The sequence below is a fragment of the Sphaerodactylus townsendi genome, linkage group LG11, assembly GCF_021028975.2.
Source record: "Sphaerodactylus townsendi isolate TG3544 linkage group LG11, MPM_Stown_v2.3, whole genome shotgun sequence".
NCBI lineage: Eukaryota > Metazoa > Chordata > Lepidosauria > Squamata > Sphaerodactylidae > Sphaerodactylus > Sphaerodactylus townsendi.
The window spans coordinates 57,741,551-57,767,653 of NC_059435.1; the positions used below are offsets into that span (position 1 = coordinate 57,741,551).

General features: G+C 45.1%; 1 protein-coding gene across 1 annotated transcript in view; it reads left to right on the top strand.

Moving 5' to 3' along the window:
• The window catches only part of GPR158 (G protein-coupled receptor 158), a 144,063-nt gene that overhangs the window by 78,869 nt on the left and 39,091 nt on the right, over window positions 1-26,103 (top strand). The window contains exons 5-6 of the mRNA XM_048510806.1: window positions 10,322-10,390; window positions 24,850-24,959. Of these exons, the coding sequence (XP_048366763.1) occupies window positions 10,322-10,390; window positions 24,850-24,959 (179 nt within the window). The remainder of the gene's footprint in view (window positions 1-10,321; window positions 10,391-24,849; window positions 24,960-26,103) is intronic.

Below are 26,103 nucleotides of genomic sequence, written 5' to 3' on the forward strand. Positions count from 1 at the left end.
TGGGCACTTTCCCCCCCTTGCTACGCCTCTCCATTAATTTCACCTCCACAGACAGAGGTGGCCGTGGACAAGACCCTCCTGTGGGCCCAACTATCCTGGCCTGGACAGCTCAGGCTATTCTGATCTCATCAGATCTTAGAAGCTAAGTTTGATCAAGTATGTGAATGAGAGACTGCCAAGGAATACCTAGAGGAGGCTGCGGAGCCAGGCGATGAGAAACATTTATTGCTATTGTGAAACTTGACTAGGAAGTTTTCTCAAGGGGAACAGTCACCATTAAAGGGTTATGGTGCATCCCACACATTAAAAAGAATGATAATATTTTGCGCAGAGAAGTAATTACCAGATAATTATGTTAGAAGCATGCTGATCATTATGTCAAATGATATTTTAGTGAATGATCATCTTATGTGTTTTTTTTAAAAAAAAACTTCCTAACTAATAGACACACAGTCCCAAATAAAAGCTTGGCAGGACTAAAACGTTGCTTTTGTTTGGACCCTTGCTTGACTTCCATTTTGTCCTTAAATCTACCTGGAAGTCTCCGAAGGAATTTAGTATTGTACCTCAAGTGCACACATAGAGATTCTGTGCCTTTCCAGTGTTCATAGAGACTAAACCGGTTGGATTACATCCTGTCAACTTGTGGTATTTGGATGGTGTTTGTTCATCTACTTTATATATGCAACTTGTTGAAGGGAGCTTCATTTTTTTGTATATGTTCAGTCCCAGATGGGGCTATATAGGAATGAGTGGGCTTCATCCTTGCTGTCTCAAGTAAGTCCATGCCAAACAGTGAATGTGCAGGGAACATTACACTGAGTAAGCAGTAAGATAGGTAACCTGGTCTCCTCCAGCAGCTATCTCTGTGCATTACACAGGGGTTAGAAAGAATTCCAGACAAGACAATGGAACAACTGGGGGCAGATTTCCCCTGTACCTTGGAAGCCCACCAGGTGACTTTGGACCTGTCCCAATGTCTCAATCTAACCTAACTCACAGGGATGTTGAGTGGATAAGGTGAAGGAGGAGAAAATGATGCGAAGACACTTTGGGTCCTCATTAAAGAGAAAAGTGGGACATTTTTTGAAAAACAAAAAATTCCACCTTCACTCATCCACGCTGTCATGACAGATGTTTGTCTATTAGCTGCCTTCAGAGCATCGTTGTAGGGAGTAGAATCATTCACACTTCTTCCCTTGGGCTTAGTTATGTTGGAGTGTGTTAGATGAGTTAGCCTGAGGATTACAGATGGAACTCTAGTTATTGCATCATTATTTTAGAAAAATCACAATTGTATAGAGCTTGATGGGATGGGAGATTTCTTATAATGCAACCCTGAACAGAGTTGTAGCCTTCTAAATCCATCGAAATAATTGTTCTCAGAAAAATGTAACTGTGCTTGTTAGATTTCGTTTAGAGTCATGGATGTGCCCAGCAGTGTGTGTGAATGCAGTTTATAGAAAGTTCTCCAGAGACATAAATGTAGCAGGTAAAACTTACATTTATTCAATCATCTTCAGTTCACAACTTTGTTCCAAGAAAAGGTAGATAGAAAGAACCCTATCTAAAGAGATTACTTTCCCTATGACAAGTGGGCACAACTAACGCGCCATCACGTGTGTGGAGGTGAGAGGATGCTGCAGTGGCAAAGGCCCCACTGAGCAGGCTGCCATTGACCATGCGCTCAGTTCAAAGGCTAGAGCAGAAGTGAAGCTAGCATGGGGAAGAAAGGAAGTTAGTGGGCGGTCTCCTGGCCCAGACAAGGAGGGCAAACAAGAGAGGCAACATCACAGAGTGAGATACACAGCACCCCCCAGTGTCCAGGCATGCAGAAGTTGCTTATTCCAACAGTGCTTAGGATGACCCTGGTAGTAACTATTCCCTCCCCCCCCACTTAAAAGCCCTACTATAAGGCACATAGTGAGTAAGTGCCTCTGATTGGTTTTGAGCACCATTAATTAAAAGTGGCAATTGTGATTGACTGGAAAGGGCAAATTAAGCAGTTTTTTGGGGGGACATGAAGATATGATAGTAAAATGTAGTGGCAGGGCATGAATCAGTCATGTTAAATATGGCTTTGAGTGTAGGAAGTATATGGATTTAGGTGTGTGAATAGGAACTGTCTGTGCCCCCCACTGATATAGTGATTCTTCAACTTCTAAGCCACAGTTCTAGGAAAGGGGCCTTAAAGTAAAACATAACTTTGTTCAACAGAAAATTAAAATGTCAGATTTGAAAACAGAATGGATGTATAGTTTGTATAAACTTATAGAACAGCACACTGTTGCATGGATGGGGGTCAGCGGCAGGCTGAGGTTTTTACTGTCTTTTTACTTTCTTGGTTTTTACTATCTTGGAACCCCTTGAAGCAAGATGTGCATTGTTAAGGGAAATGTAAGCCAGCGTGGTGTAGTGGTTAAGAGCAGGTGAATTCTAATCTGGAGAACCAGGTTTGATTCCCCACCCCTCCACCTGAGTGGCTGAGGCTTATCTGGTGAACCAGATGTGTTTCTGCACTCCTACATTCCTGCTGGGTGACCTTGGGCTAGTCACAGTTCTTTGGAACTCTCTCAGCCCCACCTACCTCACAAAGTGTCTGTTGTGGGGAGAGGAAGGGAAAAGGAGCTTGTAAGCCACCTTGAGTGTCCTTACAGGAGAGAAAGGTGGAATATAAATCCAAACTCCTTCTGAAAAAACCTTTTTGAACCTGTTTTAAGTACAGCAGAATATCATTTTGAGCAACATTATATTTTCTTTTGGCTAAAGAACATATTTCAGTCTTCAGTTTTAGAGCTGATGTTTTAAAAGAATCATGTGTATAGCACAGAACAACCCGAGCAACTTCATCATAGCAAACTTTGGCAGATTTGTCCAGGAGAAATATCAAGGGGGTGGTAAATTTAAGAAGCTGTTTGGGGGTATTTCTCTGTCTTCTGTTGTCTTGTACTCTCTTTTTAAGAAATGTGATTCACTTGTGATTGATAGCTTCTGGTCTGTTTCTCCCTTTCCTATCTTTTCAAGTAAAAATGAAATTGCAAGAAATAATCAGCACAAACAGTTTGTTCAGTTAGGCAGGAAGAGAACTGACATTTTGCAAAAGCAATTGAAGTGAGGACACACACCGAGAGCGTAAGGGGTGTTTCAATATAGCTTGGAAATTAATGAGTTATTATTTGCAGTATTTTATTTTTTCTGATCACAGGGACTTGGAATAAATGCTGTAAGACACAGTCACAAAATGTAGAAATAGTTATGAACAGAATTAAAGTGACAGATGTTTGAACAGAAATCACTAAAAAAAAAAAAGGATGTGTTTAAAAAAGGAAAAAATAGCTGCATGTTCCTAAACAAGGAAATGTGAATGCCCGGTGGAAGAAAGGTAATGCAAAAAAAAAAAAAAAAAGTAAGGCAGACTCTAAATCATAGGTGTCAAACTCGTGGCCCTCCAGATATTATGGACTACAGTTCCCATCATCCCTTGCCAGCATGATACTGGCAGGGGATGATGGGAACTGCTGTCCATAACATCTGGAGCGCCGTGAGTTTGACACCTGTGCTCTAAATAATCAGACCTCATAAATCAGACAAAAGCTGTAGAAAAGAATAAGATTCTTATCTCATGCCTAAATAGACATGAAGAAGGTGCCATGGAAACCTTCAAAGCAAAGATGCCGGCTTCCTGGTGGTACCTGGGGATTCCCTGAAATTACAGCTCATCTCCAGTTCTCCTGTAGAAAAGGGATCTGAGGATGGACTTCTCTTCAGTGCTACTGGAGAAAAGGGATGCTTTTGAGCATGGAGTCCATGGACTCTAAGGCATCGTAACTCCGCTGAGGTTTTGCTGTTCCCTAAACCCCTCCCTCCCCAAGCTCCACCCCCCAAATTTCTAGGGGTTTCCCGATCTGGATCTTGCAGTCCTACCCCCACACCTCATAGGTGGTTGGGTGACCTGACAACCTTATTTCAAAGGGAGAGAATTTCACAAGCATGGTGCCACCAGTGACAGTGTCCTGGTTCCAGCTACCAGCTGCCTCACCTCAGATGGCTGAAATATGTGAAATACCTGCCTGGAAGATCACAACAGACAGGTTCATATGGCAGGAGAGCAGGGGCAGATTGGACATTAAGGCCACCCAGGAAAGTCCCAATGGGCCAGGTAGCCCCTCACAAAATGGGCTGGAATCACTGCCACTGTCAGCTGGTGGCCCCATAACGAGGGTGGGTGCTGCTACTGCCACAAGCTGGTGGTCCCCTGGGTGAACATAAGCTGGGCAAAATCCATAACAGTTTCGCATGGGTGTGGCATAATGAACCTGCTCCTTCCCTCCCCTGCTGCTTTGGTGGGCGTGGCTGAAGGCAGGCCTTCTTTCTCCTTCCCTGGAAGAGTGCATCAGCTCCCCTGGGCCTGTATCATATAGGGCTTTAAAGGCTGTTGCTAGAACTTTGAATTCTGCCCAGGAATGAATCTGCAACAAATCTTGCTCTTTCAACATAAGGGCGATGTGATTGCTGAGGTGTGTGCCTCTGTTAACCACCATACTACAGCTTTCTGGAGCCAGACGACTTAAAATTTCTGAAAGGGACATGGACAATATATGCCCCAAACATTTCCTTCTCTCTGGGCAGTGTGTAACAGACTTCCCTCTGTGATACTCCTCTGAAGATGCCAGCCATTGATGCAGGCGAAACGTTAGGAACAAGATCCACCAGACCACGGCCACACAGTCCAGAAAACCCACCAGAACCGACTGTTTTGCTTCTCTTAAGCCACACCCATTTCCTGGTTCCTTGCCCAGGCAAATCTTCATTTGTGGACCATCATCACTCCCAGTCAAAACCCAATAAACCTTTTTAGTCTGTTTCTCAAATGTGCTTCCATTTTGATTACTATTCCAATGAGATACAATAAACCAGGTTGGATGCTAAATCATTTTCCCTATACAAATGTGTCAACATTTTCCTCCTCACTGCATACATTTTGGATGTTCAAATGCCTTGTTTTTGTGTATCAACATGACAAAATTTGGTGCTAATAAATCTTGTTTCCCCGAACAGCTGAAGACTGTGGATATTTGAAGCTTGCATTTTCTTCTTTTTTTACTTTTACTTTGTTGTATCTGATGCAACTCAGCCAGCTAAAAAACTTTTATGATTTCCCTTGGGCATATAATCATTTAGTGCTTACTTATAATCATCCAGCCAGTGCCCAGGAGAGGCTGGACACAATCCAAATCTGTGTACTTAGGCGAGCCTCATTCATTTCAATAGGATTTGTTCGGGAAAGGTTCCCAGCAGACTGCGCCTACTGCCTTCTGGTTTTTTTGAAACCATTTAGCACTGATTTTGAAAAGGAAGAACAATTGCTACTTAATAGGAAGTCTGGACTTGTGGTTATTTTGGTTCAAAGCCTGCTGGATATTGGGAATCTAACCTATAAACACTGCCAGCCCTGTTTTATTAAAGTGTGATGTGGTTCTGTGTATTAACACTTACCCACACATGCTGCGGTAATGTAGCAAATTGATATTCCACCGGGCGTTTGGAGAGGCCGGCCGCTGATGTACGCCCTCCTCTTCCCCCCTTTACACTCTGGACCCTTAACTTTTACAGGGCCCAACTCTCTGGGTTTGTTCTTTCCAGGGTGGCCCTATGAAGTTTTATCCTGGATGCCGATAAATTTGTTTAATCTGCTGTTTTAACTGGGGTTTTAATGTGAATTGTTGAATTGCTGTTATTGTGTTGTTCACCGCCCAGAGGGGCAGTATATAAAAATGATTATAAATAAATAAATAAATATCATTTGGTCCCACGATCCCCATTTATTTCATGCAGGGCAATAACATTGTCTTATTGTATTGTACCTGGTTATGATTTTTTAAATAAGGCCATGTGTGCTACTGGATAATAGAGTTGAGCTCTGACACAGCTTCAGGTATCCAATCTGTTGTAAAGTCCATTCCACGACCCTGTGCCAGTCATCATTTCTTGTCCTAATCTCCTTCCCAGAGTTATGAGGATTCCTAGGAGTGGGAATATGTCCAAGCAGAATAGCAGCATGGAGGATAATAGAGCATGTAGTGTGCAAAGGCTGGCGTGCATGGTGAGGACCAGGTCCAGACACTTTCGTGCGGTGAGATCATTCTCTCTGAGCTGGATGATGATAGTGTCTGGAGGATCAGACCATTTGACTTACTTCATGATAGCTGGTAAAAGTCCATCTCAATGCATTCCATGACAGCCAAGCCAAGGGATGCGTGGGGAGTCCTCCAAACCAAAGTGTGAACCCCAGCTCAATGAGGTGGTGTACCTCGTAGCCCAGTGCCAGAAGAAACAGTGTTTCCAAGGTCCAGTTTAGGTTTCTAAGCCCTGAGAAGTCAGTTGAATCTACTTCAGAACCAATTGGAAGAACTGATGTCAAGATTAGCTTAGCTTAGATTAAAGGTACACAGAGACACCTAAGTAGTAATTCTCAACTCAAAAATCTCAAGGTTTTCTTTTTTACTGCGTGATTTAAAAAAAAATATGAGGTGACTGGCATCAGATGAATGTTGAAGGAGGGCAGGTACTGCAAAATGACACAGCTGTGTGTCAGTATACTAATATAATTAGATGTTAAGCTTTCGATGATTTCACTTGGCAGCTTGATGTGAATATTGAAGAGCACAGTCCAGAATACTGAGCCTTGGATGCTCCATATTTCAGTCAGTTTTCTGATTACTAACTTTCCATGCTCTCTTGTAAAGAATGACCCAAACTGATGAAGAGTGATTGCTGGATCTGGATATCTGGCGAATCCAGTATATTTACTTGGGCACTAAAAGAACTAATATGGTGTTCTCCTAGTCTTATCTATACATCAATGTTACACATGCCATCATTAGAACTAGTTATCTGGAACAAGTTGTAGCCATGACTGTGGGTAACCTAGAAGTATTTTCGTGCTGTTTATGAAAAACTTCATTACACCGAAGAAGTTGCTTGGGTTTTTAGCCTGTTGGGCAGCAGTGCCCAAAGACAGCTGTACCATTTTAGCAAAGAGATATTTAATGATTTTCCAGGCTGGAAGAAATGCCGATTTTATTTCCTGGCACAAGAAGCTGTTGAGTAATCCCATCAGGAACAACAGTGACATCAAGTGTGTATTTAATCAGTGGGGAATGCCAGTTCCTTCACTGCATGAGAAGTGTTTTCTCCTGACCACTTCTTGTGCAGTGTTTGAAGCCATCTTGATGATGTATCACTAAGAAAAAGAAGCATTCGAAACTAATAGGCCTGCTGAGCATTATGTACATTTCAAAATGCCAATAGCCATGTTCTCTTGATTGCTGCAAGCCAAAGCAGTAAAATCAAATTAAAGGCATTCTGCATCTTTCTGCATCTTTCAACAGCACGTCTTTGTGCTACTCCGCACCAAAAAAACAATCAGGCATTTTTTAAAAGGCAGTGAAACATCAACGAGGTGCAGTTTCTGTGATGTTTTTGCTTCGATAAACCAGTTGTGTCAGCCACTAAGCTGTTTTCTATAAGTTAGGAGATGAAAGAATTCATTGAAGGTCGGCTGCTAGTTTAACAGCAGCTCTTAATTCCTGCAGGGTGCTTATTCCCCGTTCAGGAGGATAGAGACATATACCTTTAGCATTTCTAGTCTAAGCCATCAATAATGAGATTCTCCAAGCTTTATTTAAAGGGTCTGAGTATTGATTGCAAAGAAGGCAATTGGTTATTGAAAACCCCTTAATAGGTCAGCAGCTGTGATTGGAACGCAGATGTTAGCAGAGTGCCGTGGATGTACTTAATTGTTCAAAACTGCTGCTGGGGTAGCATGATTCACTGCTTTGAATACGTTTGCTCTGGGAGCAGATAACTCTTCATTTATTGCTGAGTTAACCTCATGCGTTCCAAAATTGTCGTGAGCCATTCATTCCAGGGAGATTTGATGAAAGCCTGGGAGGCAGATTATCCCAAAGTTTCCTTTTCCTGGTGTTTGGGGGGAACATGTGATGCTGTAGAACACCACAGAGTATTGGCAAATCGAAGAGCAGAAGAGGTGGGTGAGAAAACTTTTGTGAACACTTTCTCCACCTACTACTTTCCCCTGTGGCTCCTGCCCACCAACGGCTTTTCTTCTAACCCGATTCCAAGGCTAGAAGTAATAGTTATTTTTGTTTATGAAACCCAAGTGTAGAATGTGGCATTTCTCAGAATGCATAGCACGAACGTACTTCCAGTGGAACCCACCCATTCACACAGACTTCTGGTACACTTTTATCAATAGGACTGATGCATCGATACTAACCTGATTGAATACAATTGTTGTCTATTATTTGCTGTTTTCATCTTGCTGGCTGATCTTGGATCGTAATAAATTGAAATTGAATTAAACTAATCAGATTTACTTAAGAAGTCTATTCCAGTGAACTCAGGGGGCCTAATGTATAAGTAAACCTATTAGATGCTGAGGCCAAACGAGGCCAACATCAACAATCGCAGTAATCAGTACCTTGATTAACTGGTTTGCAAATCAGGTAGCTGGTCAGACTTGTAATAAAGTAATAGAGTACATATATGTATATGTATATAGTGATGTGAGCTTGGGGTACATTGACTGTAAACTGGTCAGTCTTATGTGCTTGGCAAAGAATGGTAATATTTCTTAACCATTTGTAGATATCACCTCAATAATCCTTCAATACTAGGAGATGGCTATATCTAAACATTCTTCAGGGCACGGAAAGGGATATGTATATGTAAAAAGCAGTTCTAGGTTCAGTAGGAGATAGAGATATCACCAGTGATGGGATTCAAATTATTTAACAACTGGTTGTTTACAAGCACCATTTTAACAACCGGTTCCGCCGAAGTGGTGAGAACCTACTGAATCACACAACTGGACGCCACAGACCCTGATTGTCAGTGGTGCATATAATTGTGATTTAACAAAAAGAAGGCCTGATCGTTTCTGCAAAATGCATATTTGCTCAGTTAGCAAAAATCTTTTTTATAATACTTTTATTAATTTTCTCAATATTATTAACAAAAAAGGAACTATGAAGCAGAAAAAAATAAAAAATCGAACAAAGACAAAAAAGAAAAAGAAAATACAGCTGCCAAAAAACTGTATGAATATTAGTTCTGACATGTTGGATCTTGAGATTGCGAAACTAATATTATCAAAGAGAACATTACAGTCTTGAAATTCACTACCTTCTGTCCACTGGTTCTACAGGATCATTACTAGACAATTTCTTGTATCTTGACAGCAAAATTCTCATTGTTACATCTTTGAGAGAGACAATTTGGAACTATTGGATGAATACCCATAAATAAATCTTCCAATGTAAGGAATGAACAGATCACTGGTTTGCAACCTGTAGTTCTATGTGACATTTTGATCTGAATTCAGAACTGCTAACATCAAAGAATCAAAGAAGGCAAATTAAATGGTTTTGATAGTCATGTGAGTTTCAAGCAATTGGGCCTCTTTGTTTTTGTTGTTATATAAGATAGCCACACCCAAAACATCCTTACATCTCTCCAATGTAGGTTGTGTGAGACTATCTGATCTTTCAGAGAGTGATTTGGTGAGAATCTCAGAAATTGTTTTTATCATTTAATTTTAAATAGGACAAAGGATATTATATCTTTTTAAATTCTGATTTCATTTACATCTGCAAATGTTTTTGTATCTTCTTTCATAATTTCATGAGTGGTTAGAGTGATTTTAAATAAAAAATAATGGGGGAATACAAGGTTTTCCCAATGTCTAAAATAAATAAACTTCTAACCTTAGTTCAGTCAGAGTGCCTCTAACCCATAGAGATTGGTTAACATAGTCCTGTGGCTATTTAGCCATGTGGTTTAACAGGTAACATGTTGCTTGGGAACAGGCAGAGAAACTCTTACTTTTCACATGTCTGGTTTTAAAAGAATGCTTTTCTCTCAGGGTGGGGAATGCAGTATTACACATAGGGAAGTGGATAAACATGCCCATGGTTTAGTTGAAGCATACTGAGGCTATGGGATCTCTTTATCTCTCTCTTTTGGAGAAGTATGGAGTAACAGATCTGCTCATCTGTGGGAGTCCCTTTTTGTCTCCACCTGTGCTTTCCTTGTACGTGTTTAAATAAAATACCACAAAACATTGAGACTCCAGTGTTTTCTCCACTGAAGGGATCCAAACCAGGGAATCTCTGATTCCAGAGCTTCCCATTTGGAGGAATGAGGGGTATGGTAGAGCGTGTAGTCTTTCAGAAGAAGGTGATGCCAGAATAAAAATAAACTCACTCTAATTTCTTATTCCTCTTTGTTTTTGTTGTAGAGCATCCGTGCATCAGGTCTCATTCTCTTGGAGACTATCTTATTTGGATCACTGCTTCTTTATTTCCCGGTGAGTTGCACTGATGCTTGCCTAAATACATGAATCTTAACTACACATCTAAATCTGTAAGGAAGCATTTCTTGGATTTTGTGAAATTGCATAGCAGCTCTTCAAATCAGTGGCGGAGCTACAAGGGGATGGCAGGGGTGCGCCGTGCATCGGGCACATGCCTGGGCGGTGCGGAAAATCACTCCAGGCCCCTCCCCCTTCCCCCCTTCCCCCCGTGGCAAACCCCACCTCCCTTCCCACACTTACCTTAGTTCCTTTCCTTTTCCTAGAACTTTTTCAGGCTAAAAAAAGGCCTGTTCACAGTACAGGCTAAAAACGGCATGAGGAACTACAGTTCCCAGGAGACCTTGGGGCTCACAAGGTCTCCTGGGAAGTATAGTTCCCATCAGGATGTTTTTAAGCCTAAACTGCAAATAGGCCTTTTTTTCAGCCTGAAAAAGTTCTAGGAAAAGGAAGGGGACTAAGGTAAGTGGGGGAAGGGGGAAGGGGGGCGCTGTGGAGGGCACCACGGGGGGGGGGCATGGGGGGCAGAAAATATAGACTGCACACTGGGTGCAGTTTGGCCCAGCTATGCCTCTGCTTCAAATTGTTTATTTCACAGCATTTCAGCCAAGATATCACCTCAGATTTGGACCCTCATACATCACTAACCCTCCCCCATCTGCCTTTTACATGCACACAATCTTACTTTTTGCCTCTGGTTCCTTGACATACGTTGGGTGCCATCCTAAGAGTACTTTCCTAAGAATTAGCATCATTGAATAGAATGGGGTGTACTTCTGAGTACACCTGCTTCGGATTGCACCCTTTCTCTCTTTATGCTTCATTTTGATAACACCGCAGTCCTAAATAGAGTTACACTCTTCTAAGCCCATTGAATGTGACGGATTTACAAGGATGTGACTCTGTGTAGGATTACAGAATAAACCAAAACCAGTCAAGAGCTTGTGAGTGTTGCTTGCCTTTCAGGCTTCCATCTTAAGAAACCCAAACTTGAACTGTTGATAGGTCTGCTAGATTCAAGTCCAGTAGCCCCTTTAGAGACCAACAAGATTTTGAGGGTATATGTTTTTTAGAGTCACATCTCCTTTCATCATCTTTAAGGTGCAACTGGACTCAAATCTAGCTGTTCTATGGCAGACCAATATGGCTGCCCTCTGAAACTTTTGATAGGCCTATGTAACCAATAAAGTATGGAGAATGTTTCGGTAACTTTCCTTCATACAGACTTATCAGCATTCTCTCTACAAAACCTGTCCGCTGTTGTTCAGGAAAAAAAAGAGACTATCATGGAGCCCCATATAGAAAAGTAGAAGTCAAAGAATCTGTTTGTCTGGTATTTGTTTTTTTCCTCCTCCAAAATAAAACATATATAGTCACTTGATTTTCTAGCTAAACACAGCTATTTTTGTTGTATGTGGGTACATGGCAGAACAATGCAAGAAAGGAAAGATACCGAGTTGTTTTGGTTGAAACACCTACCTTACTGAACAGATGGTCTTTTTGGAACACATACAGGAAAGATGCTTGCTACCTAAGCTTATTTTTGGCATCATATGCTTCTGAGCCCAGAGGGTGACACAGGAAAACAGAAAGAAGAACAAAAGGAACTTCCAGCCAGTCAAAGACTGGTTCAAAGTAGAGCTGTGCATTTAGGAGTCCTGGTGAAATTTACAGTTTCCCCACGCTGAGGGGAACTCAGGGATCAAAGGCAGAACCTGGCAGAAATGGAAATGGAAGTGCAGATTATTCACACTATGACCAGGTTCTAGTTATATGTGGAGTCTTAGACGACAGTAGTGGTAAATGTTCCACATTCATATGGCCTTTGTTTATACACCTGAATATTTGGTATGGTATGGAACTGGTATGGCACTGACACTAATCTAGATATCTGGTGTATGAAACTGACATTTATCTAGATATCTCAGTAACAACAAAAGGAAACCAATAATTGTTTATGCTCTGTCGTTGCAAGTATGAGCAATCCAATCTTGAAATAAGACTAAGTATGTGAAGAAGGCTAGAATAAAGTACCAACAGGTCAACAATAGATAAAGGCCACTTAAATTAAAAACTGCTATACAGCAAGAATACATATGCATTTATCTATATATATAAAAAGCTAACAGTGTTTTTGTTAGTGGTAGTATAACTCAGTAACTGCTGGGCCAATTCCTCTGAAAATTCCCAGCCACTATAGTCAGCCAGTTGAGAGTGTTTTTAATTGTTCACATACCTGAAATTTCACACCTGGCCCAGGTAAAACACCTTTTTCCTGGCACACCATGGTGAAGGACATGCAGCTGCCTGTGTGCAACTGTCACCCTTAGAATGTTTGTGCAGCTTAGAATGTTCGCTCAGGTGGCCAGATATGAGCAGTGGAAACAGTACATAGGCCGTAACTCGAGTGGAAGTGAAACATATACACATACACATGAGGGAGAGGGAGGGGTAGCATGCAAAGGAAGAGAGAAAGGGATAGTAAAGGGATGGAGGGGGGAGGCATGTAAGGGAAGAGAAGTGAGAGAGGGGAGACAGTGAGGGGTAGCATGCAAGGGAGGGGAGGCAGGAGGCCCAGCATCTTGATATGACCCACCCACCCTAGCGGGGTGGCATGCAAGGGAACAGAAGTGAGGGAGGTGAGAGTGAGGGGTGGTATGCAATGGAGGGGAGGGAGGGGCCAGCCAGCCTAGATTCCCTGAATACTGAGGTTACAGTTCAGAAAACCAGGTTGCCTTTGAGGCACGCGTTACTCAGGAGTAAGCTCGGTAAATCAACCATTACATACTTTGAATGGCTGAGTCGCGCCCCTCAGAGGGTTTACTCAGAAGCAACATCCATTGCCACCAACCAAACTTACTCCCAGGTAAAGGATCATGACCAGCCAGCCTAGATGTGTGGGAGAGGTGCCTTTCCATCCCCCCCCCCCAATGAATGTGGGCACACACATCAATGACATCGCACAGTATCAAGCTGCAGGCTTGCATGAGCATGTACTGCTGGCCTCTACAATTGATTTGCTGCTACTGTTCCTTTCCCATTTCACCACATTGCTGTGGCTGGGCCCCGCTAGTTCCAATTAAAATCATATGCTGATGCTGGAGTTTGATTTTGGTAACTGCTTTTTATAAGTTGGATAAATGGTTGAGACTGCTGTGTAGAACTTATTTTAAGCAGAATCTATGTAATTTCTGTGCCGCTTAATACATCCCTCTAATATTTAAGGTATGTTTCAATTCTTTCTGGTGTCTCCAGACTTCTAAAATCCTAATGCATTGATTACTGAATGCCCCGTTTTGTTAATTATACTGACTCACTATGTGTAGTCCATAGCCAACTATGCAGAAGCCAACTAAGACATAGCATGCATAGTGTCACGCTGGCTATTGGACCTTGGCACAGTAAACTTCCTTGTACTAATGTACAAGGAGGTTGCTGCCCGCCTACTGCTCTTGCTCCCGGCTTTCCCCACAGAAAGCAAGAGCACTTCTGGCATGCTCCTGATGCTGCAGCAGGGGAGAAAGGAGGTAAGCTTCCCCGTTTGTAATTGGCCCAGGGAAAGGGGAACTATAAATAACTTTAATAAATAAATAAAATTGAAATAAACATTTGATCCCCTTTGTGCACCAGCTTGCAGAGCTATAATGAGGCCTAGATGAAAAAGATCTTGCGTTTAGTGTCTGTCACGCTTTAGTATCTATCGATGCCTCATCTCAACGAGTGTTGAGTGTCAGTGGTTTCAGTTAGTAAGATTACCTGTGAAAGCATTTTTTTTTCAAATAAGGTTCAGAAGCAAATTACAGGTGGGGCCACCCCTCAGAATGAAGTTTATGGGTTGCATCCAAATATAGATGAAGAAGTTGCAAAGAGTATATTCTGAAGTATTACACATAATTCACTTTGGAGTACTAATATTCTTTCCACATACAGATTCAGATTTCCACTGAACTAGTAGTTGTATTTACAGTTTCTTCCAATTCTTAGACCCTTCTAAGTCTATTGATACTAATGGGTTTAGACTAAGGTGACCAGATGGTCACCTTTGTGAACCGGGTCGTGCATGCACGCGCAGCCGCAGGAGCACGCTGCCTTCTGGGGCGCTCCCGTTTCCTGCCCTGTGACAGGGCGGGAAATGGGAGCGCACCAGAAGGCAGCGCGCTCCTGCGGCCGTGTGCAAGGGAGGCTGCCGCACTGCCTTGCGCCCCAGAAGGCAGTGCGGCAGCCTTCCAAAAATCGGGGCACTTGAAAAAACCCACGGGACGCGGGACTAATTGTTTTAAGGTGGGACTGTCCCACCAAAAGTGAGACGTCTGGTCAGCCTAGTTTAGACATAAGTTGGCCTGACTTGATGGCCCTTTCCACCACAACTCTGCTTAATATATATATAGGAATAGGAACAGAGTGCATTAGTAGCCTCATTACAATTGACAGCTAGCATATCACTGTCAAGGAAACAGCTGTCCCCGTGCAACTTTGAAGCTCTTGCAGCTGAATCTTAAACACACTTAGCAGTATCCTACCATCCACGTGAGGAAGACATCCAGAGTTTCCCAACATTCCTCTGCATTGCCACTGCTCTTTCCAGCCCCCAGAAAGACAATGAGCCGGGGTTGCAGGATGCCTGCAAAGAAACAGTCCTGAGAGCTGGACAGAGAGATGGAGTGAGGAAGTTGTTACCTCACCTCATGCGCTTGCAGAGGAGGAAGGAGGTGGAGATGTTGTGGCATCTCATTCCAGCCTGTTCCTCCCTATGGATCTTGGGACCTTGGAACTGATCTTTCCAGTGACTGGAAAGAACTGCAGCAATACTGGGAACATGGGAAAACCCACACGGAGTGGTAAGATGCTGCCCGTTCTTGCGATATTGCACTGAGTCCAGCGAGAGTCTTTCTGTGAAGTACAGAGGAAGGCAAGTGTAAAGGAAGAAAGAGCCTCATCATAGAATTAGCCGTTGGGTTGCTAATAGCCTGGAGAAAAGTATGTCCTCTCCCTTTAATGCAGGTTTAATGGAGTGTTATTACTAGATGATGATGCTATTTCCCTGAAATAGCCATGAAAAACTTTGTCCATGTGCTCCTACTAAGACTCTGAAAAGCACAGGACATTTTGCTCTGGGCCCGTTAGCCACCCTAATTGACTGGTATTTTCAGAGCAGCCTAGATCCCCTCTCTTTGTAATGGTCCTTTCTGGGCATTGTAACTCTGATCACTGACAGAGTAGGCCGCATGCAGCGTTCTTTCATTCATTTCAACAGAGCCAAGTGACGTATTTGTGTCACAGGATTCAAGGGAATTTTTTCTGTTCTTCTAAGTCACTGGACCTGGACACGTTTCTCTGAAGCCAATGAGCTTTCCTTTCATGAGATTCAATGAGAATCACAGTGCTACGGACAGAAGTGCTCGGTCCCAATTAAAGTGAATGCCAGTTGGAACATGTACTCCAAAGCCACCAGGATGCTTTTGAAAACCTCAACCAGTGGCTTTATTTAGAATTTAAAAGAACTGACCTTAAGCAACTTTCCTTGGAAACTCATTAATTATTATGATACTTATTAGCTGAGGAATGACATTTAAGGACACCATTTCCCCCTTTAATACCTGCTCTGCAGTACAGCTAGAAAAGTAATTAGACTTTCACACTTTGATTTTCTCCTTCTCTCCCACAGTTTACCCTCCTGTAATTAACTTCTTGCATATGAAGTAACCAGAAGCTGGAATATTGTTTGAACAGACTAAAAATGCCTTAAGTTACCTAACCAGCTTATTTTAGAAAATCAAGTTGAGAATGCCTGCTGTTATTTTCAGGGTGTTCTAGCTATATCCCTCCTTTCCACATGTTATGTGTGAGTGGGTACCTAGGCAAGCCAAAATACATAGAACCACACATCTAGTTTTGCACACCCAGGGAGGCTTTGAGTGCTTATTCTGCAAATTGTAGCCCTCTATTACCCATATCCTTTGAAAGTCAGAATCTTTTTTTCCCAAGTCTGCTTTGTGGCATGAAATATTTTTTTTTAAGCATGGAACCTTAAGGTAGAACTAGAAGATCTTGATGACCTAAATTTTTTACCTGCAAAAGTGGATGTCTGCTACCAATAGGCAATAGGAGCAGCAGTGACAGGACCCTTTTCTTTTCCTTGGAGGGGGCAGAACTAAGGGCCGTTGGACCCTCCCAATTGCAGGGCCCAACTGTTCCTCCTCCAAGGAAAAGAAGAGCAGTGGTATAGTGGTTAAGAGCAGGTGGATTCTAATCTGGAGAACCGGGTTTGATTCCCCACTCCTCCACCTGAGTGGCAGAGGCATAGCTGGTGAACCAGATGTGTTTCTGCACTCCTACATTCCTGCTAGGTGGCCTTGGGCCAGTCACAGTTCTTCGGAACTCTCTCAGCCCCACCAACATCACATGGCGTCTGTTGTGGGGAAAGAAAGGGAAAGGAACTTGTAAGCCACCTTGAGTATCCTTGGCTCCTGGCTGCTGCCAGCACCTGCCTCATTTCACCAGTGGCTCCCACTCCCTTTGCATGGGGCAAAGGTCAATCCTCACTTAGCCCTAGAAGAAGTGGCGGCAGCATAGGAGTGGTGGTGGCAGCGGCGGTGATTCCAACGCCACATCCTGGATTTTTGCCCTGGACCCCAGAATCCCTGCAGCCGCCCCTCGTCTCCCCCTGCACCAAAATTGTGGTGTGCAATTTTTTGCCCAGAGGAGCATGTCTATGAGACTGTTGAGCCTTTAGTCTTTGTTGTTGAACAGTGACACAGATTTATATCAGCCTCTGCTTGGACAATTTACAGGGCATGCAAATAGAAATGGCTGACTGTTCTAAAATGCTCTCCAATCCTGCAGGAGCTAAGATGCTATAACTTTCCTTCCATCTTTCTTTCCAAGATGGTTTATTAAAACATTCTCTTTTCCCCCCCACTAAGCAGGGCAAGCAGCAGATAATTGAATCAGGCTTGCAGGAGGCTTGTTTATTCCTATAATGTACACATCAGTATGGGGGCTTGCTTTATGTTATAAATAGTGGGAATTTCTTCCTTCAGTAAATGTTAACATACTGCTAGCTACAGTTGAGTGGGCTGGACTGCTGGCCACATGTGTAAGGAATTCCATAGAAGCAGAAATAAAAGGCTTTTTGGTGTAAAAGACCGTTTATTCAGACATCCTAGAAAGCTCACGTACACGACGTGGCAGGAATAAAGTCTCCCGCCAGAAGCACAGGTTATAACTCTGTCCATCCCATCCCCCCACCCGGATTCCCATGGGAACGGAGTTCTCATCTCTCTCGCAGAGATAAGGTCTCCGCCAGAGTCTCCGCCGCAGATGCTGGCCCATCGCCCGGGTTATGGAATTCAGTCAAGGCCAGGCGGCTGCCCTGAACATCAACACCATTGAATCCTTTACACTCTGCCTCCCTTAAGAAAAACTTCTCCCCCCCAGGTTTGTGCGGAAAGGTGCGGTGGAAAGCAGAAATGAGGGCAGGGGCGTCAATATTTTCGGAATAGACCCATTGATTATACCCAGAGGAATATCCCACCCAAGAGACTAAATATTGCAAGCGTTTGCGATTAAAACGAGAGTCCAGGATGGCGTCAATTTCGTAATGCTTGTGGCCATCAATTATAGTCGGCGGGGGTCTCTCCGGCGGGTCGTGCCAGGCATCGGAAACGGGAGCCTCCTTGAGCAAACTAGAATGAAAGACAGGATGGATATTACTTAGAGAATTAGGCAAGTCCAATCGGGCGGTGACATCATTAATCACTTTAGTAATCTTAAAAGGTCCCACGAATCTTTTGCCCAGTTTTGAAAATTTATGTACGTCTCTGAGATTTTTGGTAGACAAATACACCCAGGCTTCACACGTAAAGGGAAATCCGAAGGCGGTGCTTATCCGCTTGAAGTTTTAGGGAGTCTTTAGCCTGCTGTAAGGCGGTCTGGACCGTTTTCCACCCCTCGACCAGAGATGAAATCCACTGTTGGAACTCGAGGATTCAAGCGCTTCCGCAGGTAGATTCTGCAACGGAGAGGAAGGATCGACCAGACACAGTTTCGAAGGGGGTTTTTTTTGTACTGCTATGAACCGCATTATTATAGGCATTATTCTGCAAACGGAATTAACTCGCACCAGTTGTCTTGGTGATAGTTGGTGTAACAACGTAAATACTGCTCCAGGGTTCTGTTCGTTCTCTCCGACTCACCGTCACTTTGAACATGGTAGGGGGCGGCAATTGCTGGGGCGGCCCCCAACAAGCCCAGGAAAGCTTTCCAGAACTTTGAAATGAATTGGGGCCCGCGGTCGGAGACCACCTTAACGGGGGCAGTAGTGTAGACGATAAATATGCTGAATGAACAGACGCGCTTAACTTAGGAGCGGAGGGGATGGAAGCACATGGGATGAAATGGGCTTGTTTAGAAAATAAGTCCACCACCACCCACAAGACCGTGTTGCCGTGACTTTCTGGCAAATCCGTAATAAAATCCATGGAGATGACTTCCCAGGGGCGGGAGGCCACCGGGAGAGGCTTCAACAGACCATGGGGTTTTCCGAACGGATTTGGCTTCCGCACAAACAGAGCAACCTTTGATATATGTCTCAATGTCTTTGCGCATCGCGCGCCACCAAAATTGACGGCGGGCCAAATGCAGCGTCTTAAGGAAGCCAAAATGTCCAGCCGGCGGGCATCATGACAGGCCTCGAGAACCTGCTTACGGAGGGGAGGCACGTACCCACAATCCCCAGCCGCCAAACACCATTCTCCAGGCGCAATTGGGAGTCACCTTCCTCCGCTGGAGGCTCGCGCAGCCCCGCCTCCTCGAAGTTCTCGTAGGAAAGGAGAGACCAGGCTGGGAATGGGTGGAGAAGGAGGAGTGGACGTCTGAGATCGAGTGACAGCCAGCCCCAATTGGGAGGGAGAGAACAGTCGCGGGATATCCCGTAAGGCAGCTCCACCCCTCCCCGGGCAGGCGCGAGAGCGCATCAGCCAGTTTATTGGTTTTTCCGGGAAAAAAATGGACAGTGAAAGAGAAACGAGAAAAGAAGTCGTCCACACGGAGTTGCTTTGCGGAGATCTTGAGGGGTGGAAAGGGCGTGCCAAGTTCTTGTGATCGACCAAACTTGAAAGGGGTGTTTAGCCCCTCCAGCCAGTGGCCAAGTGGAAAGTGCTACTTTGATGGCCGCAGTCTCTTTATCCCCTACAGTCCAGTTGAGCTCAGCACCGGAGAATTTCTTTGATAAATAAGCACACGGAACCAGCCTATCATCTTTATTTCTCTGCAACAGGGCTGCACCAAGCGCTTTGTCCGAGGCATCCACGTGAACCACAAAAGGAAGATCTGGGTCAGGGTGTTTTAGGATAGGTTCGGTAGTAAAAGCTGATTTTAAATGTTGAAAGGCTGTCTGACATTCTTTAGACCAGGAAAGGGGGGCCCCGGGCTTGGCAGCCTGTGGGTCTTTACCCTTAGTGCGTAAGAGGTCTGTGAGTGGGAGAGTCAGTTCAGCGAATTGGGGTATAAAGTCCCGATAGAAATTAGCAAACCCTAGGAAAGATTGGAGTTCCTTCCGATTGGTAGGGGCAGGCCATTGGAGGACTGCTTCAATCTTAGCAGGATCCATTTTAGCCCCTCGGAAGAGATCCGGTAACCCAAATAGTCGATAGAGGTTTGGTGGAAACAACATTTAGAAAGTTTGGCAAAGAGGGAGTTGTTGAGCAAGCGTTTCAATACTTCCCGAACCAAGGCTTCATGCTCCTCCATGGTTTGTGAATAAATTAAACATCATCTAAGTACACCACTACTCCCTTGTATAATAAGTCTTGGAGGACTTGGTTGATAAGGGCCATAAAAGCTCCGGGGGCCCCACTTAACCCGAATGGGAAGATTAAGTATTCATACTGTCCAAATTTTGTGTTAAATGCAGTCAAATGTTCATAGCCTTCCGCAATCCTGACCCTGTAGTAAGCTTCTCTTAAGTCCAACTTAGTAAAAATGCGTCCCTTGCCCAATGCATCTAAAGGTCCTTGATTAATGGCAAAGGGTATTTATTGGACAGGGAAACCGCATTGAGTCCTCGGTAATCCGTGCAGAGCCTTAAAGACCCATCCTTTTTGTAACAAACAATACAGGAGCAGCAGTTCTGTGTTTGGTAGCCCGTCGTATGAACCCGCTGAGCAAAGGTTCTTGTCTAAGAAGGCACGAAGTTCCTTCTCCTCATTGGGACTCAATGCGGTTGATTCTACCCTTGGGCAGTTGAGCCCCTGGCTGTAATACGATTTTGCAGTCAGTGTCTCTATGGGGTGGCAATTGATCGCATTCTTGCTCCTGAAATACTCTGGCTAAATCTTGGTAAGCCGGTGGAATGCCGGTAGAATCGGGAGCAATTAGAGCGTGCATCGCTGATGAAGCCAGGGTGGGGGTATGCCATGAGGAGGTGAGTTTTCCCCAATTGATGTGTTCGCAGCAGGGGGGGTCAGGGAATTCTAAGATCCTATCGTTCCAAAAGGATTTAGGTTCATGCAACAACAACCATGGCATGCCCAGGACTATGGAGTGTTTGGCCACCAGCGCCAGAATAAAACTAATTTTTCTCCCAATGGTCAGCGCAGCGAGGAGGACAGTTGCGTTTTGAACTGGGCGGTCCTTGACCCGAGAGGACTGCCGTCCATTTGGGTGAACGGTATGGAGCTTAGCCAGGGGACTCGGTCTAGTCCAAGTTCCTCCGCCACCTGGGGCCGCATTAAACAATGGGAGCACCCAGAATCTACAAGGGCTGAGGCTATAATACGAGTGTGCTTAGCGGGGTTGGCCAGAATCGCTTGAATCGTAATGGGAGCGCTGCCTTCACTCACCGCATCTGAAGTCGAACCCATATCCATGGGGGCTGAAGAGAGGCAAACAGCTGCTTCCCCTCCTCTGGGTGCGCCTTCGGTAACCGCCTTAGACGAGCCCATTGGGGGCGGCCCGGATTTGCGTGGTGGCTTGGCAGATGGGGTGCTTGCAGCGGCCGGAGGCGGTTGGCTTCTGTTTTTTCGGGCAGTTGGCAGCTAGATGACCCGGTCCTCCGCAGTAAAGACACAATCCCAGGCGGCGGAGGTGGTTTCGGTAGAGGCTGCTGGGCTTGGTTTGCGAAGTCGAAGCAGTGGTCGCATTGCTTGGCGGGTTTTGGGCGTGGGCAGCCCCCAGCACGAGCGTAATCCAAACGAGACGCCACTTGAGATCCTAATTCGATCCAATCAGCAATAGTGCGGGGGGATCCGAATAAGAAACACTGTTTCACGCAGTTTGCCGTCGACAGCATCCGAAAGTATTCACATTCCATGCGCTCCAGGCCACTCCAGGAGGGAGTCGAGCAGCCACCGCACGAAATTCACGGGCAAATTCTGCAAACGAGGCGGTTGCCTTGCTGAATAGATTTGATGGTGCGGATGGCTTCATTTTCAGCACCCGGATCTTGGAAGCGAGCCCTTAAGGCTTGGAGGACGCAGGCACCATGCGAGTATCCTCCCCTTGCAGATCAAAAAGAGTCACAAACCAGTCGGCTGCCGCTCCATCCAAGACGGAACCGATGTCCCGTATTTTTTCGCGTTCAGACCGGTACAAATCGTCATAGTCCTCCATGTGGGCATCGAGTTGTAGGATGAAGTAGGGAAGTTTGGAAGCGGTCCCATCGAAACGGGCAGGTATTGGAGGTCTGTAATATCCTCTCTCCACGGCCCTTGGCCCGCTGGGGCGGCGGTTGCGCAAGAGCTGAGGCAGCGGCGCAGGGAGGGCCGGAATCGGTGGAGGTGGGGGCACCAACGCGGTGCGCTGGTGTTCTGGTGGGAGCAGGTCTTTGGAAGGTGGCAGATGCGCGAGTAGCAGGACCCAGCAGCGTCGCCCCTCTGGCGTTGGCTGTACCAGTGACAAGCGTAGACTCCAACTTGGGGCATCTTGTCCTGCTGCTTCTTCAGTTCCTTTTCCAAGGCGGCTAAGTCTCTCTCCTTGCGAGTCAAGGCATCCTGGTGCGCATGCAAAGCTGCTTTCTCTCGTTCCAGTTTGGCCAGTTCGTCTCGTTGAATAGCTGCAGTTAGTTCGCTTTAGCGTACGCGATGGGCTTCACGCTTTCGCGTTGACGCTCTAAGTCCAGTTTGGAGTGTTCCAGGACTTTATCATGGACTGATAGATTCTGCACATATTGCCGTTGCAGCGCGTCTTTGGCACGGTCCAATTTGAGTTGGATTTCTTTGCGCTGCTGTTCCCGGTCTCTTTGCAGGTTTTCACGCTCTTGCTGCAGCTGCTCTCGTTCCTCTTCCCATAGCTGGCGTTCACGGGCCCATGCTTCCTGGGCATCTCGCAGTCGGCCCACTTCCTCATCCCAGCTCTCTTTTGAGGTGGGAGGGGAAATAGATCCGGATGGGAAGGCAGGCTTTCTTCGGATTCCTCTTCATCAGAATGCAGGACCTCGTGCCCACCGGCGGCTCCGCGGGGCACCTCAGGTGCAGCTGCTGATCCGGGATCTGGGGGGTCCTTCGATCGGAAGCTGGTGCGGATACCCCTCCCAATCCCGATATAGTCCCGGTTTCAACGGTGGAGTCTTAGGGCGGGCCCCAGTGCTATGCCACGGTGGATTCTTGGGAGCATCACCAAAATACGAGTCCAGGAATCGTTCAATGGACTCCTGTGTTGCCGCATGAAAGGTGGTCAGACCCGTCTCCTCCGTGACAGGTTGCATCTGAGGTTTGTAATCCACACGGAAATGGGCAGATATCCGATCCACAGGCGCTCGATCCATAGACAGCGCCCCAAACGACTCATGCAAGTCCACATGATCGTCTCCTCGTCCCTCGTCCCAACGGAGTAAGGGAAGACTCGTGTTGATACGAGGACAGGGAAAGAGTTACCAGCGAGACCCGTTCTCCCGCCGGTTCCTCCAAATCCATAAGGGAAAGCTCGGAGCCCTCTTTGGGGGCTACCGCACCTTCCACAGATTCAGGAATATTCAACCTCTCCATGCCAAGACACCAGAGGTCCGCTGCACTGGGGAGATAGATGAACTAGGATTCCTGCCACAATGTAAGGAATTCCATAGAAGCAGAAATAAAAGGCTTTTTGGTGTAAAAGACCGTTTATTCAGACATCCTAGAAAGCTCACGTACACGACGTGGCAGGAATAAAGTCTCCCGCCAGAAGCACAGGTTATAACTCTGTCCATCCCATCCCCCCTCCCGGATTCCCATGGGAACGGAGTTCTCATCTCTCTCGCAGAGATAAGGTCTCCGCCAGAGTCTCCGCCGCAGATGCTGGCCCATCGCCCGGGTTATGGAATTCAGTCAAGGCCAGGCGGCTGCCCTGAACATCAACACCATTGAATCCTTTACAACATGTGCCCTCCCGTTAGACTTAAGAAGTTAGAGGAGGAAAGAATAAAAAGTTCTGAAATCAGGTGGGTTAGAGGGTGCAACTCCAAAAGACTGCAATAACTTGGAAATCAGCCTAGCCTATTTAAGTATGTACCTGACGGATCATCTCCTCCAGTACTTTCATGCCCTCCAGTTGAGATCTGATCCCACACCCTACTTTCTGGGCCCTCACCTTCAGGATGGCAGCTCGAGACAGGGCATTTTCAGTACTGGCACCTCACCTTTAGAATGTCTTTCTCCTAAGAGTTTTACCTGATTCATGCCATACTGCCCTTTAGGTGCCAGGCCAAAATATTTCTTTTTTTACTCAAGCTTTTAATGAAATGCTATCATGGTCTGCCTCTGGTCTGAGGATGGTTTCATGGATGTTTTCTAAGATGCTCAGTGGTTTTTTCAGTGCAGTTTTTATACCAGTTGTTTGTTTTGGTTTGATGTTGCCATTTCTTTTCCTGATATCATGGTATTGTTTTTACTTGTAAGCCACCTTGAGCAAGTCTCAGGAGAGGTGGCATATCCATTTCCCAAGTGAGTGAAATAATAAAAATTGCATGGCTGTCATGAACAGAAGCGATCTCAGGGGAAAGAACTGGGTGTCATTGTGCCTGCCTATCCAGTTCATTTATATACACGTCATCTAGATCCCTTCACAGAAAAGACCCTCCCATCTTGTAGTGGCCTCTTGGGGCTTCCGCCGACATCTCCAAGGCAGTTGTGATGAACTGAGACCAGACAATCAGAATCACCATTAAAAAACAGGATCTTTATCGCAGATTGAAGCTCCATCCAAGGACTTGCTAGGAATGAGATAAAAACTACAGAACTTTGTCTAAGCAAGCACCCAGCCACCCCCCTCGACCTTCACAGTTCAAACCAAACCATTCAGGGAAGAGTTCCAGCCAGCAGCAAACGTACAGTTGCAAAAGTAAAAGCAGGTGTTGACCAGTTCCCAAACCAAGAAGTCCACAAATATGCGGCTTCACAAATACGCAACTCATTCACACAAAACTCTTCTTCGTTTCAACTGAAGTTGCCCTATATCTTCCTAATTTCCTTTTGTTTTTACAGGTTGTCATTTTGTATTTTGAACCAAGTGTATTTCGCTGTGTTCTCCTACGATGGGTCCGTCTGCTGGGATTTACTACTGCTTATGGGACAGTTACACTCAAACTGCACAGGTATTGCATATGTTATTTCCTGTATGTGCTGTATGTGTGTCACTATGCATGGGAAACGGAGGATGATGAAAAAATGGTGAACACTTGACCTTTTTAATGTCCGCCTACATTTGAATCGGATTGGTGACCAGAAACCATGAGATTCAGTCCAGTGAACAGATTCAGGGGATCCAGGTTGGTTTGCAAGATCAGTTCCAATTGAATGTTGCAATTATGCCTGCAAATTACTTTATTACTTTATTTTGCAAGCTTTTATGTATGCCACACCATGGTCTTTCCTTGCTAATCTCTTTTAACGTTCTTAGGAAAGAGAACTTGCCAAGCTTACATAAGCTTCAGAGGAAACAGTTCTAAGTATGGTTACGTCTGCCCAAGTCCACTGAATTCCGCAGGCTTAGAAGAATTTGACTCTGCTCAGGACAGCATTGTGAATGATTCACAGAACTGTTAATGGGATGACACAGCTGGGGGTCACTAATTATGTTGCAGAATTAGTAGCTTAAAGACAAAAGGATTTTAAAAAATCTTTTGGCTTTCCATTGGAACCTGTGAAGTGACAGCTGAATGCTAATGAGGTTGAATTTAGTACAGGGGAAGATGCCTTACGTCAGGTTGGACCGTCGGTCCATATACCTGTTGCCTATTTGACTGGCAATGACCCCTCAAAGTGTTGGGCAAAAGTCACCCACAACCCTGCCAGTTGAAGGATTTATTAACTGGGGATGCCCAGAATCCAACTTTGTGCTGTACACATGCAACGCTATGTGCTTTACCACTGACCGCTGCTGATTTTATTACTTCTGGAATGTAAAGATGCATGAGTGAGTTTAGTTCATATTTCAATTCTCCTTTCAATTGTTTTCATGATGTCCAGGAATATCAATAAATCTCAAGGTAACCTAGGTTGGAAAACAATGCCATTACCTGATTTAGAACCCCATCCAAAATGGGGGTGGGGGGGATCTGTTCTTAGCAGCATTGCGTGGGTGGATTTGCCCACCCTGGACACTTAACCTGGTAGAGAGGTGATCCCACTGGCATGTGTATTGGGGTGGATTAGGGCATTGGCTTCCTCTCAGTCTTTGTACTGGTGGACCAGACTTCGGACTTGTCGCCGGAAAAGTGACGTATGTCCATTGAGGCT